Genomic DNA, 19,751 nt, shown 5'->3' with positions numbered 1-19,751 from the left:
GTTGCAACAAAAATTTAATGTTTCTCATTCTAAAACTCTCTAACCTCACTATAATTTCTTTAAACTTAAAAACACCAAACTTTATATCAATTTCTCATTTTTATCTCATGTCTTTCTCACTGATTTATTTTGTTTTTGCAAGTTTTTCATCACTTAGTTCTCCTTTTCCACTCCTTTAAAAGTAGATATATAAATCAAATTTCTTTCATTTGGTAACCTCTTGTTGCTTAAAGCTCTTACCTTTTGATTTTTTTTTTGTTTTAAGTTCTTACCTTGTTTTTTTCAATGTTTTGAAACCATTTGAATGCTTTTAGATATGCAGTTTTTCCAGATCAGAGATAGATCTGGAAAAGTCTTCTGGCAAAGTCTTCTCCCATGTCTTATTTTTCATACAGATTTTGATAAGTCTCCATATCTGATTTTTCTTCATTTGATAACCTTCTGTTGCTTTAAACTCTTACCTTTTGATAATTCTTTTTGTTGTTTAAACCTCTTACCTTATTTTCTGGAAGTCTTCTGACAAAGTCTTCTCTCATGTCTCCTTTTTCATAACAGATATGAGTGTTTTGGTAAGTCTCTATGTCTTAAGTTTTCTTCATTTGCTAACTTTAGGTTGCTTAAAGCTCTTTCATTTTTCCCAAACTAAAATTATCCAACCTCTCTTAAGTCTCTTAGAACATGAAAACACCAAACTTTATATAATTTTTTGGTCTCATGTATTTCTCATTAATTCATCTTGTTTTGTAGGTTTTCAATTACATGGATCTCATCTTCTACTCCTTTAAAGGTATATTTAAAATTTTGGATATGTAATTTTGTGTGTGCTTTAAAGGTATGCATATCTCATCTTCCACTCATTTTCTCTGTTTTGAAACAATTTGAACATTTTCGGATTTGCAAGTTTTTCAGAGATGAGTCAGACTTTCGAAAACTTCTGGGAAGTCTTCTAACATATAACGTGTCAGAAGACTTCCTGACCGAGTCTTTTCCCATGTCAAGTAGAGTCCAAACTTTCTTTGTGGATGAATGATCTATAAGAAATTCTTTTATGGTCTGTTTTATGATTTGTACGTGTACTCTTTTAATTGTGATTTTTTTTGTAAATTCGAAAAGATATTAATGATTTTTTTTTTTTGGAAAATATGTTCATGTCTACAATATTATCTTGCCAAAAGTACTTGACATTATTAAAGATATTCATACAACTGCCAAAAGTACTTGACATTATTAAAGATATTCATACAACTTCAATAGAAAAACACAATAACAAAAAATTAGTCAAATTTACTACAACTAAAGGAGAAGACTTCTCAAGAAAACGTAGCCAAATTCACAAAATATCAAACATTGCATAAGTTCAAACATATGACAGTTTTGCTAGAAGACTTCTGGGAAGTCTTCGCAGAGGCTTCTGGGAAGTCTTCGCAGAGGCTTCTCAGAAGTCTTCTCAGAAGACTTAAATGTAAAAGGGAAATAGAAATATAAGCGAAAATTAATATTTAATCGGGAAATTAAAATTTAAACGGGAAATTTCAAATTTTAAGTGAAAGTCAAAATTTCAAATTTCATGAAAGATAAAAAAGAATATATGTTGAACTAAACCATGTGAGTTGATATTCTTGAAGTTACTGAACACTTTTGAAAGTTAAAAAAAAAACATATCTTAAATTTATTTAAAAACTTTACAAACACTAACGTAGAAGACTTCTTCTCGGATCAGATAGAAACATTAATAAATATGAATTCTAGTAACCTCATAATTAAAAGTAATTAAGTTATGAATTTCATTCAGGAGTCCCAATATTGACTAATATAAATAAATTAATAAGAAAATGTTAAAAATCTTTATAATTAAAGAAAATGAAATTTTATTAAACTTTGACGTATAAAACTTCCACGGAAGTCTACTTTGCAATTGGAAAATTAAAACATAAATATTTAATTTTAACTAGACGGTTTCCATATAAGTCTTCTAGGAGACGACTTACACGGAAGTCTTCCAGAATTTTATTCCGAAATTCTGGTCAAATCTTGGTTATCACAGAAGACTTTCGTGTAAGTCATCTGCGGGAAAACTTTCATAAAAGTTGTCTAATTAAAAATAAATATTTGTTTTATTTTTTAACTGCAAAATTAACATGCGACGACTTACAAGGAAGTCGTCTAGTTAAATGTAATATTTAATTTTTATTTTTCACGTGGAAGACTTCCATGTAAGTCTTATAGAAAAAGTCAAATTTCTAACACAATTCGGCCTGTTGCAAAACTAACATGTTTATCCTATAAGACTTACCAGGAAGTCTTTCACCTGAAAAATAAAAATTAAATATTACATTTAACTAGACGACTTTCACTGACTGTAAGAAGACTGCCACTGAGAGTTCGGAAGACTTGCATGGAAGTCTTCTGGCGGAGACTTTCGTGTAAGTCGTCTAGAAAAAGTTAAATTTCTGACACAGTCTGGTCAATTGCAAAACTAACATGTTTATCCTAGACAACTTACAGAGAAGTCTTCTCTGGTATTTTCGAGATTTTTTTTTGTTAACAAAGAAAAGTTGGAATACTTCGAGAGAAGTTGTCCTAGAAAACACACATAAAGTCAATTGTAAAAGTAACATCTGCTTTGACCAGATAATTTCAGTATAAGTTTTCTACGATCAGAAGACTTATATATAAGTCTCCTGACGAGTAGATCTGAAAAAAATCAATTTCATATTTTCAACATGTGAGATAACTTGATTAGCTTCTCCTACCACACATAACTTCTCTACGAAACAGATCCACTTGTTAATGATCAAGAATCATGAGTTTGAACTTTACAAAGTTTAGAATCAAAGACTTCGTTTTTTTGGAGGAATATTGAGAGAAAGTGAAAAAGATGTAGTTTTCAAGTATAAGAAATGAGATATGAGGATTAAAAATCGATTTTAGGTGCCTTACAAGCTTCAAATTGATTATTTATGGTGGTTGGTGTATTGATATCAAAGGCAATATGGTAATACTTGATAAAGATGATAAAATAAAATACTCATTAAAAAAAAATGTTCGTGAATGATCCGAACTTATGAAATAAATATGACAAACAAAAATTCCAAAAAGAAAATCATGAATTAGTTTTGTGTTTAATGCTATTTTGATATTTTTCTCTCTTATTTTAATACCATGGTAAACTTTATACAGGATAGGACAATATACCACGATAAAATTCAAATAGAAACATTAAATTAATAGAGTAGATATCTTCGAACCATATTCTATTCGTAAAAACAAGGAAACAAAATCAGCAGTTATTTTTTTTTTTCCCACAAAGTTTTATATTGATAAAGGGCCAAGCCCATACCACGGCCGAAGCCCACGGATTACACCAAAAAGCTAAAGCCCAAAACACTACAGGCTAGCATTCAAACTACAAATCGGCCCATAGGCCCAACCCATAGAAACCGGTCGGTTTTGACCGATCCACACGTCAGAGAGGGGAGACACGTGGGTGAATCCTCACCGTCAGCACGCCAAAGCGTTGTCCTTGCCTCGATCTGACTGTGTCCGCCACAAACCGCCGCCGGAGCACCACGAACCACCTACGAACTCGATCGCCAGAGCTCAGAACCGCCAAGCCTCCAAACGACCCAACACCGTTCTTTACCGTTGTCTTCACGCCGAAGAGGTCAATCAAACCTCGAGATCTCCTCCGGCTTTTCACCACATCACACCCTAGACACGCGGATCTAGAACCCTGCTTACTCTCCTTTAAACTCGTCACCTCACCGAAGCGTTTCCTCGTCTCACGAGACCTCTTCCGCCGTGACCAAACCCAAACTACACGGCATAAACGCCGACCTTTATCCAAAACGAAACCTAGAGACTTTCACCCAAACGAAGACTGGGTTCCAAAGCGGCAGCGCGGAACTTTGGTAGCCTCCGCTCTCTGTAACCAAAAGCCGACGAAGGTAGATCTGACGAAGACCCCTTCCCGGAAGCTAGATCCGGCGACTGTGGAGCTAGATGAGCCTCCATATCACGGAAGAAAACAAAACCGACATGCAGACCACTCTCTCTCCACCGAAAACCTCCAGACGACAGCGTCTTTGTTCCAAAACCGAACCGACGAAAGAGGTGAGATCGGAATCAGAACTTGGACAAGGCGGTCGTTGAACGGACGGTAGTGAGAGAGCGGAGGGGACCAAGAACAACTTGCTTAGAAACCGACTCCGGCGCCGGTACGGCACTCACGCACCGTCCGCGCCGGAATCAAAAGAAAATCTCACTTCTCTCTCTTCTTTCGATCGATTCTCTCTCTCTCTCTATCAACAAAATCAGCAGTTAAGCACAGATCAAATTCTAGCCGGATTTAAAATTGGTACGCTTAAAGCAGAATTAACCGATATCGAGAGGCTGGAACAGAAATGGTACTACTTAAATCGAATTGGGGAACAAGATGAGAAATAAATACCAAAACATAGCTTAGAATCCCAACGATAAAGCACAACAAAGAGATTATCCTTTTTTCTAGCAAAACTGAGACTAAGACAAGACCCTGTTTTCAAACTCCAAATGTAAAATGACAGCTCAGATGGTATGATAATTAACTTAGATGATTCCAATTTTGTTAGCAACGTCCAAAGCATCATAATCAGGAGTCAATCTCACGTACGCCTTCTTCGTTCCATCAGGCCTGCAAACAAAAGCATTTCATTATAAAACACCCATCTCTCATAAGTTACCAATAGCGAGTTTGTGCCTTACCTGATGAGTGTGTTGACTTTCTTGGTCTGAATGTCATACATCTTCTTGACAGCATCTTTGATCTTCTTCTTGTCAGCACGGATATCAACAATAAAGACCAAGGTGTTGTTGTCTTCGATCTTCTTCATGGCAGACTCGGTGGTGAGTGGGTACTTGAGGATTCCGTAATGGTCCAACTTGTTCCTTGGAGTTGCACTGATGCGTGGGTACTTGGGGTCTCTAGCCTTTGTCAATGTCTTTGGCCTGTGGAATGTCACCTTTGTCCTGATCTTCTTCACCTTCTTCTTAATGATTTGCCCTGATTTCACCGCTTTCGCAGCTTTCAAGGCCTTGGCCTTTGGGTCAGCCTTCTTGGTTACATCAACTGCAACAAAGAACGTAAGCAAAACTCATTTAAAATGCAAATTATAAAGCGAATTTATAACACCATTATTAGCCAATTCCACAAAGATCTCTGCTTAGTTACAGAACATAATCAACAGTAAATACAACACAGCAAGCTTTGTCCAATTACAAATCAATGTAAAACAAGAATCTAGTAAGACTATTAACAGGAAAGAGAGATTAATAGCCTAATAGAAGACGATAACCATAAAAAGGCCGTACCTTTAGCTGGAGCCATTACTCAAAAGTCAGATCCTTTCCACAAAATCTGCTAAACCCATACAAGTAAATCAGTTAGGAAGCAATCACCATGGGCCTTAGCTAAGAAAAGCAGAACAAAGATTGAAGCTTTGGGAGGTAAAAACAGATGACGTAATTTACTCAATACCCAGAAAGCGATTCAAGTTTTGAGATGGAGAGCACAAGGGGACGAACCTGGAGCGGCGAAAAACGAAAACCCTTTGATCAGATTCAGAGAGAGGAAAATGAAAACATAACAAGACTCATAAAAGAACCCTAGATCGTTACCTTGTGGGCCTTGGCTAAATTAATGGGCTTTATCAAATAATAAGAAGCCCATTTTGTAATTAGGTTAATATAGGGGTTAGTCTCGAATAGAAACAGAACTTAAGAACCAGAATGCAGAAAGTAATGGTTGATGGCATGCTACTGTTGGGTCCTAAAACCAAGTCCATATCTGTCATTGGTTACGAATTTTGAGTAACAAAACATGTCAAATTTGAATAGGCATGGGTTTGAACATATTTTATATGACCCAAAAACCTAAACGCAAATTCAGATTCGGATTTATGGTCAAATACATATCGAGTCTTTTTATTTTGAGTCTTGGTTTAGGTCTGGATTCTATACGAGACATGTCGGATACCGAAAATACAAATATTATTTTGTATATAATCAAATATTATTTTGTGTTTAATAGATATATTTGGATATTTGGATATTTCAGATATATTTTTAATATTACAAATGTTTTTTTAAGTTTTAGGTTTGGGTTTTTGGACACAGTTTCAGATTTTAAGTAGTTTTCAGATTTTTTGAAATATTTTTTCGAGTGTTCAGATTAAATTTTTGGCATTTTCAGGTCATTGGTTTGGGTCTCAAATAAAATTTTGAATATTTTTCAAGTACTTTTTAGGTATATTTTTTTGGTTCTATCCAAAAACTATAAATATTTTACAGATACAGATTCCTAACGATCTAGACTTGAAAAAAAAAAAACTGATTCGAATCTCGACAAAATTTTTGATATACCTTGTCTCTTCCAAAATCCAATGTTTAAAATCTGAAAAACTTTGACCTGATAGGAACAGGACCGAGTGTTCAGCCTAATATGTCAATGTCAACATGAATCATATCTCTTTGAAGCATGCCAAAGAAGTAAACCGAAATGCCATTTTGTTTGGTTTTGCTGAGAACTTGCGCAAAGACCAAAGCTGGATCAGTTCAGGAACTGTAAATAAACTAACTATTCGATTACACTTTAAACCAGAATTCAAAACCTACTTTAGTGTACTCGAAGTCTTAAACAACATAAAAGGAGGTTTTTACCAACGGGTGAGAGAGAGTATATGTAAACATTGTAAGAAGTCCATTTATAATCTAAAACCCCTCCTAGAGCCCTAACCGTACAGTTTTTATCTGATAATGTGCCCTATTTAAATGGCTCCTTGACGATACAATGTCTGTGGAAGAAGCTTTCCCAACTGTACAAGAGAGTTGTTTTCTCTCAACTTCAACTTCCATAACCAGAAAGAGAGAGAGAGAAAGAGAGAGACCTGCATCAGATGCAAAAACAAAAAGAACAATCAAAACAGGTCATCCTAGCTTTATTAGTGTTTTGTTCCAACCATGCTACTAACAAAGATTGTGTTTAGAGAACTTCTCACCTGAGAAGCATACTCTTTAACTGATAAATGGAAACGTGTTGGTGGAAGGAATCTGTGAAAGGAACAGTTTGCTATAGCGCACTTAGCAGAGCAAGAAACTCAGTTTGATCCTCAGCTTCTTTAACTATCTGTGAACAAATAAAGAAACAACTTATCAGTTAGTTCTCACACACAATAAAAAGTATTTAAGTTATATTACCTTCACAGGGGTATCTTCTGGCAAGTCCATCTGAGACAAAATGGCTTCACCAATCTGTACCCAATCAAGATTCTCCACACTGTCTACATCAAAAGAGAATGACTTTCCTATCCAAATGTACAAAATCCTACTACTGGTTTCTCCTACATGATCATCATCCTCACTTGGCAACAGAATTGCTATAACAGATTCTGAATCTAAGTAAGCTCTCCTCAGTTCTGTAATCATCTCCATACTTGGCCACCTACATGCTAATAATGCCTTCTCCAAGTCCCCACTCCCTGATTCATCCATTTCCTGCTGTGGCAAATCTGAATCTACTACAGTTCCCTCGTTGCAATCACTTAATGGATTTGGATCACCTTTTCTAACACCACCCTCCAAGTTGAATACAATGTCATTACTAGTGAAACCAGCTGTGCCTTTGTTTGAATCAGCTAAACCTGGCTGCTTCAGAGACCTGCCTCTACGCTCGGCAAGAGAAGGAGGAGGAGCCTTCCTACCTGGCGATGGTTCAGTAGAAGAAGTCTGGGAAGGAAGGAGAGACAGGCTTGAGAACTTGGGCAGTATCAAAGGCGGTGGAATAGAAGATGGTCTCTGTGAAAAACTCTTTCTGCTACTAGGATTTGATGTTGTGCACACAGAAGCAGAATCAGAAGAAGCTGTTGTTGTTGATGATGAAGGTGAGCCTAATGCATGAACAATCATCATAGAGTCAGAGTAGACTCTCGAGAGTGACGTCTTGGAGACGTAACGAAACCCTCTCTCAAACCTCGAAGCAAACTTGCACTTGAGCGAGCTCCAGCTGTTCTCCCTAGCAGGAAGATGAGTCTCGTGCTCGTTGTTTGACGACGCTAGAGTCGGCACAAAGCCTCCTTCGATGGCTTTCTGAAAAATCTCGAAATCAAGATTATAAGATTCAACTCTCCTCTCCCCTTTAACAACAACAGAAGAAGAAGAGTCTGAAGCAATCATAGAAGGCAAAATGCTCGCGAACGCGTCCCAGTAGTAACCAGGCTCCTCTCCTTCTCTAACCACCATGACAGGAGCTTCCACTTTCTCGTACCTCGCGATCTGACACACCGCGGCTTTCGCATCTCTCTCCATGATCCCTTCGCAGCTCCTCCCGACCCAAATGTAGATCGCGGAAGGGAGCTGCAAGATGAAGGCGCCTCTGGAGTCCAGAGACGCCGGGCAGGGATCGTTGAGGAGCTTTGGAACTAGATGGAGAGGATCGTAAGGAGAATGAGGAGACATCTTGTACATCCTAAGCAAAGAAGTGGGGCTGAGAGGGAAAGCGTGGACACGCTTCTGGCACTGCAACAGCTGACAAGCGAACCCCATGTTGGGATCAGCTATGCCTCTAGCCGACTTCACGTAGTGAAACGCGTCGTCGAAGCTCTGCCCTTCCCTCCACATGAGGTAGGCTATCACCAAGGAGGTGGACCGCGAGACGCCTTGGCAGCAGTGGACAAAGATCCTTCCTCTCTGCTCCCTGACGTCTTCGAAGTAATCGAAGACGTCGTAGAGGATGCTGGTTATGTCCTCAGAAGGACTGTCTCGCAGCCAGAGCGACCGGTAACAAAAATCTGATTTGTGATATTCAGGACAGATGAAACCAACGCAGTTGAGAACATGCGTGATTCCGTTGTTCTTTAGTATCTCCTTGTCTTTAGCAACAGCGTCACCACCAACATAGATGTGTTCAGCGACCTTGGAGCATTCTTTATCGAAGCAAGCGATCTTCTCCCTTTTGACTAGACCAGAGCTTTTATCCGAGGCTCGGTTCTGCGTTGACGATAAGTCGAGCTTCAACCTCTCGCCACCGCAGCCGCTAGGGGTTGTTGGTGGATGAGGCCATTCGCCGACGTCGTCTGAACCTGCTTTAGGCCATTCGTCTAAGCTTCTTCTCGAAATGGAAAGAGGTTGGAGTGGAGGCAAACAAGCTCTAGCCTTGTTGTGATGATGCGAGCGAGGTGTTAAAGGAGGAGCTGCGCCGCATCTACGACTCTGCTGCCCAGAGGGAATGGTTAGATGTTGGTCAGTATCGGGAGGTTGTGATGATGCGGTACGTGAAGCAGACCAGGAAGCTGAACGCCAGAACATTCTTTTGGAACCAGGAGGAGGAGGAGGTTCCTCGTTCCCCGTCGCATCCTCTCTTCCCACCATCCCCAAAAAGCAAAGAGTTTTTAATTCTATCCAACAGAACAAAACAAAAGTGATGTCGTTTCCTTACAAGAACATCTACTTTGCTTCTTCCTTAGACTCAGTGATGGGTTCTGATGTAACCATAACCATCATCAACCTCTCTTACTCTATTCCGACCAAACCCAAAACAAGAAGTTCTGTTTGTATATTCCGACCGAACCCAAAACAGGAAGCTTTCTAAATCTGTTCCGACCAAACCCAAAACAGGAAGCTTTCTTAGACTATTCCGACCGAACCTAAAACAGGAAGTTCTCTTAGGTCTATTCCGACCAAACCCAAAACAGGGGTTCGGAAAACAGGAACCAGTATCAGATCAGACACGAGAACATAGCCAAACTGCAGAAAAAAAGATTAAGCAGATTCAATTAGAGATCGGGAGAATATATATATAACCTTAAAGAGAAAAATCGAGAATCTGATAAGACGAAAGGAGAGATATGGAACTTACGGAGTGAAGAGGATTGAAGAGAGAGAGCCGTCAAAGATAGATCTACTTTTTCTTCCGTGGAGAGAGAGAAAGAGAGAAGGGAAAGCCAAGGGGGAGAAGAAGATGAACACAAAAGGAAAGTTAAATTATTTTAATTAATATTCGTCTTTAATCCCTAGATTAATTAATTAGTGTTACGTTTATTAATTTACTTAACTTAACTGTTTTCTCCTGAGCTCCAAATAGTTGAATTCTTTATTGAAACGCGTTGAAAACTATGAAACCAATTGAATTGCTTGTCAAAAAATTAAAACTACTCCAGTCAAAAAATAAGAATTAAAATTACCTTTTCTTATGTTTCTAATTTCTACTTTAAAGTTGTCAAAAAAAAAATTCTACTTTGTACAGAGGGTAATAAATTACCTTGAATTTTTGGAATTTTTGGCACACATTTAGAGCATCTCCAACCCATTGCTATTTTCACCTCTATAATAGCATTTAGAGATGAAATTGCTCTAACCCACCTCTATTTCTTCCTCTATAATAGAGATCTCTATTTTTCCCTCTATTTATAGAGGAAGAAATAGCATTCCTCTATTTTTTACTCTATATTTTAGAGATTGTTATTTTAGAGAAATACATTGGAGCATATCTCACCTCTATTATAGAGTTCTCCTATTTTAGAGATGAAAATAGCAAAATACATTGGAGATGGTCTTAGTTCTGTTCTGTTGTTTGTATATTATTTTCTATGTTAAAATTTAGATCTGAGTTTTTATGGTAACATTGCGAGAGCATCATCTAAAATAATTACTTAAAATATTTTACACTGCAAATATATAAAAAGTGCTTATTTTCTCTTTTGATTTTCTTTATATATTCCATTAGTTGATTCGGTCAGTTTTAGAAAAAAATGCAATTAGTGCTATACAACGGATTAGCTATCACATTTGTTTCATCCGAATTTAGAATGGCTTTCGTTTAATGGCAGGGGATAGACCGCATTCTCTTTTGATATTTTTAGAGCCAACTTTGCTACATACAGTACTATTCATTAAGACTTGCAGAACCAAAAGAAACATGATGAGATTTCTATGGTGGACATTTTTAATAATCTTTTCCAGTGATAATTGACAGTAATGATTGTTGTTTTATTTATTCTTTATTTTTGTCTTATTTGCAATATTAAGTTGTTTTCATTTGGAGAAAGACAGTGAACCTTTTTTTTCAAAAATAAACAATTTCTTGCATAATAATTATTTTCTGCAACTTATACGCAGCTTTGAATTTTACATAGTAACCACATTTATTAACAGTGACAAGCACCCGAGACGGTAAGGATAACTAAGCTAATGTAGCATATACGACTGTAATAAACATTGTTTATATAAAGTTTTACTTCCTACATTTTCTCTTTTGATAGTTCAGGGGATGCGAACTCGAGTCCGAACCCGAACTCCGACTAATTCTTTAGGGTCGGTCCACTGAACTTATTTTACATGGAAGTTAGATATCTACACCATCTGACCATATCGATGAATAAATTTAAGTGATTAGTTTCTAACCCAAGACGTTTAACATCTTTCCAAACCGCCATACCATCAGATCATATCCATTTAGTTGATTCCTACATATTTTTGAAAGACATTTTCGTTGTATAATGGAAACACTATATAACCAATCTGAATGATGAAGATCTTGGTTTTTCAAACTTGATCTCCATTGTTCAGAGCCTTAAAATAAATAAAATCCATTTTTTTTTGGGAATTGGCATAAATCCATTTTAACCTTTTCTTATATTTTCATGATTATTTGCAAAATAATATATGTCCAATTATTTCTTTAGTTCATCACCACATTTAAACCAGTCACTTACAAAAAAAAATTATAATGTTAGAACTCTCTCTCTATAATCGATAAAACAATACATGAACCACGCACAACTCTACGCAATCAACGACTTTAAACTATTGGGAAGCGAATAAGTAAAACTTCATGAACATCGTTTGTTAGAAAAGATAGAGGAGTAGAACTAGTCAAAACCATATCACTTTCATGTGATATTTATATAATATAATGTTTGGATTTTCTTGAGAATTTAAGGACGCAGTCGCTTATAGATGATGTTCTTTGGTCAATAATTGTAACCTGCATGTCGACGTCAATGCAATAGATATCTCTTCTTTTCTTCCCACATTGCTATAGATGATGTCACAACGAGAAGAGGCCTGAACTATATAGCTTTTGTACTATTATTATTTAACCAAAAACATATAAGACTTGACTGAGTACGTGTTTAATCTCATATCTACGTTTATGGAATAAAATAAAACGTTTATTTTCATACGTAACTATGAATATTTGAATTCTGTGAGCTTTTTTCTTAAAACCAAAAACGTAAATGCTTTAAAACAATATTTTGTTAGGAATGTAAATATGCGAATGCATACGTAACTATACAATCTAAGCCTACAAACATCCACACAAATCTACGTCGTAGCTATGTTTAAACACCAATACAGGTCCATGTTGTTTCGCTACATCATATTTCAACATTATATAAGATCAGTCCACAAAGGAAATTACGACTGTGAGGTATCTTTTCAGCAGAATGTAAACAAAATCCAAGGCTATAAGGTATTCCTTCTGTTTAACAATATAAGTTGTTTTAAATAGAACAAAAACAAATTTTTAAAAAATATTATTATCCAAAAAATTATCTAGTTTATAAATTAGATTCAGTTCAACCAAGCATTTAAGAGTCTGCATAATATAACTAGTCATACACTATCCTTTTTCTTTGAACAAACTAGTCATACACTATCCAATAAGTACAAAAATTGCATAGAAATGTTAAAAATATCTTATATTTTGAAACAAAAATATATTTCTAAAACAACTTACATATGTTACATTATGAAATAGATAGAGTAACTAACAATGTGGTAGGAGCACTCTTGCATCAATATCGAATCATCAAAAAGCTCAGATGTCTCATGACTGATTATTGTTGCAAGAAAAAACAAACACAACTTTGATTTGAGTTATCAAGAAGAAAACAATTAAAGAAAACAAATGCATAAACAAGTTTTCAGACAAGAGAAGTTACATATAATACAAATTAAAATGAGATGATATTATTTGGAATCACTGAGCATAGCAAGAGCCAGGTCCAGAGGGTGGTCTTCGTGCATACCAGTTATCAACTGGAGCTGCTGGAACCCCACGGTTATTCAGTAAACATCTGAAGTAGTGTAAACGAGGCAATGCGGTTAACGTTATGTTTCCCTTTGACACAGCCTCTCTAGTGCTCCACATCCGTTCTGTTCCACCAAAGATTCATGAAAGTAGAGGTGAGTGAGACCAATAAATTTTCATGGCTAAAGACCATTATAGAGTTTAGGCCTGCAGATTTTGTCCAAACCGAACCAAAACTTTCGATTTTTAGTTCGGTTATGACTTCGGTAGGGTTTTGAAAAATGTTCTGGTTTTCTGTTCAGTTTGCGACTTTTCAAAAATAAAAGAAGTAAATAATTGAATTAACCGAAAATAACTGAAACTAAAGAACTGAACCGGAATTAACCAAAAATAACCAAAGTCAACCGATATAACCGCGACAATATACATTTTTTAGAAAAGTGCACCAAATTCTAACCGAAACCAAAAAGGTTATTTTCGGAAATAAAATTAAAAACCAAAACTAACCAAAAACTGCACTGATTTTGTTTTTGGTTCACTCGGTGGGATCGTGGCTGAACCCAATAACCCGAAACCAAAAATAACGAAACCAAAATAACAGAATAAACCGAAACCGCATGTCTAATAGAGTTTTTACCTGCAGCTGCTGCAGCTCTAGGCCAAATTGTCTGAAGCACAACGGATGTATCAGCTGTTTCACCCCACATGCAAACTTCTCCACCAATCACAAGCTTTTGCTGAGAAGGGTCATGGATTCCATTCAGAGGCTCGGTATTGTAAACCTGGTCCCAGGGGACATCTAGATGGTCGAGGTACCAATATCCTTGGTTACTGAAAATACATCTGAATCCTTTTGCTACTGCCTTTTGACATATATCAGATACTAGCCTGCAACGAGATTAGAAAGCAGCTCTGAACATAACAAAAATTCATGTTGTTTTTTTTAACATTGGTATTGTATAGTCTTTACCAGTTTTGCACCACGGTCCGTGGATCAAGATATTTTCCAAATGAACTGAATGTTTCTTCCCTGAATCACAACATTATTATGTGTCACATAATGCAACTCAAGCTACAAATTTTCTTGCTATCGTTGTTAAAAGATTGTACCAGTTGACAGGTGTCCAGTTTTTAGATATTGCTATCTGTTGAGCTCTGAGTACAAAGTACTTATATGCATCCTTAGAAGTGAAGTTGCGACCCTGAAGCCTGCAGTTGAGAATGATGGACAAACATATATATCAAACGTATAAAGTAACTTCAAAGTTTCTCTTATAAGGAATGATGAGTGACATGATAAAGAAGACTCATATGATTGTTACCATTCCTTGACATGAGTTGTGTTCTTCCAGCAATCTGCCAAAACATGCAACATTTAGTCTTTTAAGAGTGACTTAAGAATAAAAAAGGAAGTAGAGATTTAATCAAACCAAACCTGTATTTACTTCATCACCGCCCAAGTGGAAAAACTCAAATGGGAATATCTTTCTCATATCTGTTACAAACAGAGATATGAGATGTGATAGGAACATATGAGAATCAGAACATGACACACAAATAGATGTTACATAGTTATACACAAACTAAGATTGCAAGACATGATGTGTATCAAGATTAATAATACCAAAATGAGCTAACTAGTTGAAGTAGACCTGTCAAAATGCCAGAGATCACATCGAATGTAAAGTTTTTAGTGACGTCAAGGGGCTCTCGGCAAGAAGGAGACGGCCAAAGATCAGGATAACCAGTTCCCCTGAATTGAAACACAAACCATAACACATTCAAAGAGTGACGTTAAAGATAATGATAACACAAAGTACATCCAACATTTTGTTTTATAAATAAACTTTAAAGCTTAAGAATTAAGATCATATGTGCTACCATGATTCAGCATGGCCAGGGACATCTAGTTCAGCCATGACGTTAATACCTAGCAAGAAAATATCTCAACCATTATGATCAAAACAGTAATCAGCAATTAAAATCATCCTCAGCTATAACCATTAGGAGGTGCTAGCTATAACAGTCATGCTAGGCAAAAGAGTTAGTCAAGAAAGTACCTCTCATTTTGGCAAACCTTCACAGTGGAGATCACAAAAGCGAAGAACAAATAAAACAAAAGTAAGTAGAAAGAACACTAAGCTTCTTCTTTGAACATACTAAACTTCATGTCATTACCTGACAATCTCAGAGGCATCCTCAACTGTATAACGTTCCCATCTCGAATAAGCTCCTTTCCACAGATTAGGATACGTAGGCGTTTCAAGAGGAAAGGATTGTTCATCTACAATGTGCCAATGCAGGACGTTCTACCTCACATAACCAAGTAGGGACTAAGATTAGAAAACCGAATAATTTTTTTTTTCAAACATGGTGTAGCCAGGAACAAACAAGCATGAATTTTCTTACAAGTTTAGCAAAGGACATAGACTCAATGATCTGCTTGATAACATCAATTGGTAGATAATGTCTTGATGTATCTGCAAACGGAAGAAGTAGCAAAAGAACATATCAAGCACACGGAATGAACAAACAAAAAGACAGAGAGAGATATTGACTGCTGTTACCTATCAGCAGACCACGGTACTTGAATCTAGGTTTATCTTGAATAAACCAGGGTGCTTTATATATTTGCACAGATTTGGTCAGATAATCAAAAGCACACAACTGGCTAAACGTCTGCAACATTTTTATTAAAAATCACACAAACACAATTAGCTAAAAAAAATCCATGACATGCAACAAGAGTCAAATGTAGCATTACATATAAACAAAGCCATTAACTAAACAAATGAAAAGAAATATTATCTAATAGTACTGAGTCTATAGATATAATGATCAGATGAGAGGATGATCAAGATGGATAAACTCATATATATCAATTCAACCATTTTAATACATAAACACTAAACCATCTGCAAAGTACATTCTTTATCGAAAAATCAATACCACAGAGTCAAATGTAGCATTATAGTTATTAAATGCTTACTAACCTCCAATCCTCTAAGAGCACCATACACAGTATTAGCCTGAAACACACAAGCAAAAGAGAATCAAAATTCAGCATCATTATGTGAATGCAAAGTGAAGACTCAAACCTCAATGGTGGCAGCTCCAACAATAGATTGATCATTCTTTTTAGACACCATCAATGAATAACTCTCATCCACACCCAATTGAAGCTGAACATTGAACACAAGAACCAAAATTAACCAATCTTGAAAACTGGATTCATCAAATCAAGATTTTGTTTTACTTTACCTCTTCAGAATCTGAGTGAACAATGATCTTGAGAGAAGTGATATCATACTCAACCACACTCAGGAACCTGATTCTCGTCAAGAGAGAAGAAGCTCTGTTATAAGCGTGCTTGAAGATCATCCCCGTGTACCTGTCGAATGCAGCTCTAACGATCGGAGATCCGCCGCCGTTTCCAGCTACGGTTAGAGAAAGGGAAGGATCCACCGAGAGGGTTTCTTCTCCGGAGGTAAATTCCGCCGGTAAAGGCCATAGATATGGAGGAGAGTCGTGGTTAGCAGTGACAGGAGAAGAAGATGAAGTGATGGTGATGGATAATGAGAGGAGTATCAGAAGAAGAAGAAGAAGAAGATGATTTAGTGCCATTTTTGGAGAGAGTGAAGTTTGTCAACGACTCAGGGGGTGTTCATTTACATGAGAAGATATAATTGGATTTTATTTTTACTTTTTAGCTGTTTTGATTTTATTACAGGAACCTCGATGTCATCAGCATCATGTTTTGGGTTAGTTGGGTGGATGTACTTGTTCTTCACTTCACTCTAAAGGTTTGACTTTCTTCTACATTTTTTTTCTTTTCTATAAGCATCCGGGTTCGGTTTGTTCTGTTGATTCGGTTCAGATGTTTGGTTTTTGTTAAATCGGTTTGCACAAAATCTTATCTTATTGAACCGGAAATTTTTGATTTGGGGTGATTTGGGTGGAAGCATGTCCTTTAACTCAAAAGGTTTGACTTTTTGCTACATGTTCTTCGCAAGCTCGTGGGTTCGGTTCAGACTATTTAATTTTCAATTAGTTCAGTTTACATAAGATCTTACCAAATTCACCCAAATTTTTTGATTCGGTTCAGTTTGGTACTTGGTAAGGTTTTTGAAAATTTTGGTTGTGGTTAAATTTGGTTTATAGCCTAGTTAACAATTTAGATAATTTTGGTTCGAAATTGTAGTTAGTTTGGAATTTGGTTTAACGTTTCTTTTGAAAATCGAATTAATTGACAACCGAATCTAACCAGTACTATAACAAATTAATAACTCATAACCAAATCTGAACCAAAAATCAAAACATTCGATTTGGTTCAGCTGGTTCGGTCAAAATCCCAAGCCTAGTTATTAGGATATGTCATGTTATCATTCATATGAACTGCATAGCTTTTGAATAAAGTAACATGGATACACTTCAAGTTATTGCATTTTCCCTCGTTATCCAAATTTAAAGTAAAAACAAAACATGTTTGCCACATTGTTAAGATTCTATGCTTTGTTGTTGAAGGAACTCAAGATCCTTCATTTGCATTTGAATAGCTTCTTTAGGCAGCCGTTTCGGCTCGGCCAGATTCTCTTCTTCTCCTCCTTCTGCAACCCTCTTTGCCTTCTCTTTGATGATTCTATCTATCTCAGACTTGTCAACAGAGGGGAAAACCGCGGTTAACATCACCAGAAGAAGCTTCTCATCTTCCTCCTCAATAACTCCCCTCCGGAAGCAACAAGCATATATACCTTCAAGAGCCTTCTCGACTCTTAGTTCCATAGGAATTGTTGGCGCTGCAACGTTCAACTTTGCCCTTCTCTGCATTACCAACAAAAAGAAGATTTGCAAACACAATAGCATATGTCTAAAGAGCAGGGATCAGAAGCAAAACCGAACCTGTCTAGCTTCAGTCATCAAAGCAATAAAGTTCTGTTCTTCAAACTCGAGATCATTTGAAATGCTAACCCTCGTAACACCTTCGAGGATCTCTTCAGATTTGAGAAGCCCTGCACCTACTGCAGCAACCCAACAGCAAAGAAGCACATACAAAGGTTCTCCTGCCTACCAAACAAACCAATCAAACCACACTTAAAAGCCTAATCATACATTAAAACCCAAGAAAAAGGATATAACTTTATGCAACACAACAACTCAACCATACATTATCTGAAATAAAACCAACAAAAAAATGCTAAAACATTTGCTTAAATGGTGTAAAATCACAGGGAATACAACATTCCGACATTTCAAACAAGCCACTTAAAAGCTGATCAGTGATCATACACATTAACACCAAACAAAAAAGTCTATATAACTTTATGTAACACAACAACTCAATCATACATTATTTGAAAAAATATCAATAAAAATGCTAAAAACATTTTCTTAATTAGTGTAAAAAATCACAGGGAATACCAAATATTCCGACATATCAAACAAACCAAACAAGCTACTTAAAAGCTGATCAAACACATAACAACCCAACAAAAAAGGATATAACTTTATGTAACACAACAACTCACAACTCAACCAAACATTATTATAAAAAATCAACAAAAATGCTTAAAACATTTGCTTGAACGGTGTAAAATCACTGGGAATAGCAATATTCCGACATAAACCATATGTAATAACTGTAACCGTTTCCAGCAACAATATGATCATCAAACACTCTAGTTACCTTGCCTCTTCGCTGTTGAAACTCATAGAAAGCTCTAGAATCACTAGGCGCGCATTTATTCCCGACTCGTTTCCTAAACTCGGCGAAGTCGACGAGGTCTCTCCCGACGCCGCCTTCGTCGCTGAGGATCCTCGCGAGGAGTCCGATGACCGGGAGGGAACCGATGACTGTGTTGGCGAAGCTTGAGATGGAGTTCGGTTTCTCTATGTACGCTCTGATCGACAACGCGAATCCTCCTCCTCCGCCGCCGCCGCCGCGTTTGGGGAGAGAGGAAGCGGCGGGGATACTACGGAGGCGGAGGTGGAAGAAGGAAGGGGAGATTTGGTGGAAGGAAGTGGAGAGGTGTGTGACGACCACCATGGCTGTGTGAAAAAAGGAATTGGTCTCTTTAAGGCGGTGGATAATATTGACCTCGTGTTTATATACGTTATCTTCTTCTTCTCCGTAAGCTCTCTCTTCAGAGTTCAGATTAAAAGAAAAACTAAACAGTAATTTTACTTTTTGGATAGAAACAAAGAGTGAGACAAAACGGTGAATTTGAAAAATTTAGAGGGCCATTGGTAAGAATTACCTGACAAGCCCAAAAATATAACAAAGGTGCAAATGTTTCTTATGCCTTATATTGGGCTTACTTATGAGTTATGACCATTATGTAAGCTCACATTTCGATAATGAGAGATATACAAACCCAGTCTTCTTAAATTTGGTACAAGCAACCGATTATTTATATATACTGATCCGGTTGATTTCAGAAAAGAACATTTATTATTATGTATAACTAGACGATAACCCAAAACGGAGTGAGTTTTCTTTAACTATAATATATTTAAATATTATAAACAATACTCATTTTGTAATCGATAACTCTTTTTATATTTGATTAAAGATGGCAGTTGGGTATTATTTGGTTCGGTTTGGTTATATTCAGTTCGGATTTTTGCGCGTGGATTCGGTTTGTTTCGATTCAAATTTTTGTGGGTTCGGTTTGGTTCTGATAACCAA

At 36.6% G+C, this 19,751-nt stretch overlaps 4 protein-coding genes across 8 annotated transcripts; all 4 read right to left on the bottom strand.

Moving 5' to 3' along the window:
- Window positions 1-4,443: 4,443 nt before the first annotated feature.
- Window positions 4,444-5,660, bottom strand: LOC108848606 (60S ribosomal protein L23a-2). Of its 5 annotated transcripts, none has more exons than XM_018622003.2 (4): window positions 5,563-5,660; window positions 5,350-5,395; window positions 4,744-5,107; window positions 4,444-4,672 (listed from the first exon to the last, which is right to left on the bottom strand). In XM_018622003.2, the coding sequence occupies exons 2-4, from the start codon at window positions 5,363-5,365 to the stop codon at window positions 4,588-4,590; spliced, it is 465 nt and encodes a 154-aa protein (XP_018477505.1). In that variant the 5' UTR covers window positions 5,366-5,395; window positions 5,563-5,660; the 3' UTR covers window positions 4,444-4,587. The 5 variants fall into 5 exon arrangements, with proteins under 5 accessions (XP_018477505.1, XP_056862952.1, XP_018477508.1 ...); XM_057006972.1 differs by having other exon boundaries at window positions 5,350-5,398; window positions 5,567-5,656; XM_018622006.2 differs by having other exon boundaries at window positions 5,516-5,606.
- A 941-nt stretch (window positions 5,661-6,601) lies between these two features.
- Window positions 6,602-10,032, bottom strand: LOC108854657 (protein-tyrosine-phosphatase MKP1). The gene is made up of 4 exons (XM_018628269.2): window positions 9,890-10,032; window positions 7,234-9,777; window positions 7,035-7,162; window positions 6,602-6,923 (listed from the first exon to the last, which is right to left on the bottom strand). The coding sequence occupies exons 2-3, from the start codon at window positions 9,400-9,402 to the stop codon at window positions 7,106-7,108; spliced, it is 2,226 nt and encodes a 741-aa protein (XP_018483771.1). The 5' UTR covers window positions 9,403-9,777; window positions 9,890-10,032; the 3' UTR covers window positions 6,602-6,923; window positions 7,035-7,105.
- A 2,809-nt stretch (window positions 10,033-12,841) lies between these two features.
- On the bottom strand, window positions 12,842-16,769 carry LOC108848233 (beta-hexosaminidase 1). The gene is made up of 15 exons (XM_018621542.2): window positions 16,328-16,769; window positions 16,165-16,248; window positions 16,060-16,095; window positions 15,634-15,745; window positions 15,476-15,546; window positions 15,245-15,375; window positions 15,127-15,143; window positions 14,948-14,996; window positions 14,719-14,819; window positions 14,502-14,561; window positions 14,389-14,422; window positions 14,177-14,275; window positions 14,037-14,096; window positions 13,704-13,954; window positions 12,842-13,191 (listed from the first exon to the last, which is right to left on the bottom strand). Exons 1-15 carry the CDS (start codon window positions 16,688-16,690, stop codon window positions 13,016-13,018), a joined length of 1,644 nt encoding a protein of 547 aa, XP_018477044.1. The 5' UTR covers window positions 16,691-16,769; the 3' UTR covers window positions 12,842-13,015.
- A 676-nt stretch (window positions 16,770-17,445) lies between these two features.
- Window positions 17,446-19,222, bottom strand: LOC108849008 (photosystem I assembly factor PSA3, chloroplastic). The gene is made up of 3 exons (XM_018622498.2): window positions 18,750-19,222; window positions 17,966-18,130; window positions 17,446-17,887 (listed from the first exon to the last, which is right to left on the bottom strand). The coding sequence occupies exons 1-3, from the start codon at window positions 19,107-19,109 to the stop codon at window positions 17,564-17,566; spliced, it is 849 nt and encodes a 282-aa protein (XP_018478000.1). The 5' UTR covers window positions 19,110-19,222; the 3' UTR covers window positions 17,446-17,563.
- Between the last annotated feature and the right edge of the window lie 529 nt (window positions 19,223-19,751).

The sequence above is a fragment of the Raphanus sativus genome, chromosome 4 (genome assembly GCF_000801105.2).
Source record: "Raphanus sativus cultivar WK10039 chromosome 4, ASM80110v3, whole genome shotgun sequence".
Classification (NCBI taxonomy): domain Eukaryota; kingdom Viridiplantae; phylum Streptophyta; class Magnoliopsida; order Brassicales; family Brassicaceae; genus Raphanus; species Raphanus sativus.
Note: the sequence above shows the minus strand (reverse complement) of the source record. Positions and strands in the feature narration are given on the sequence as shown.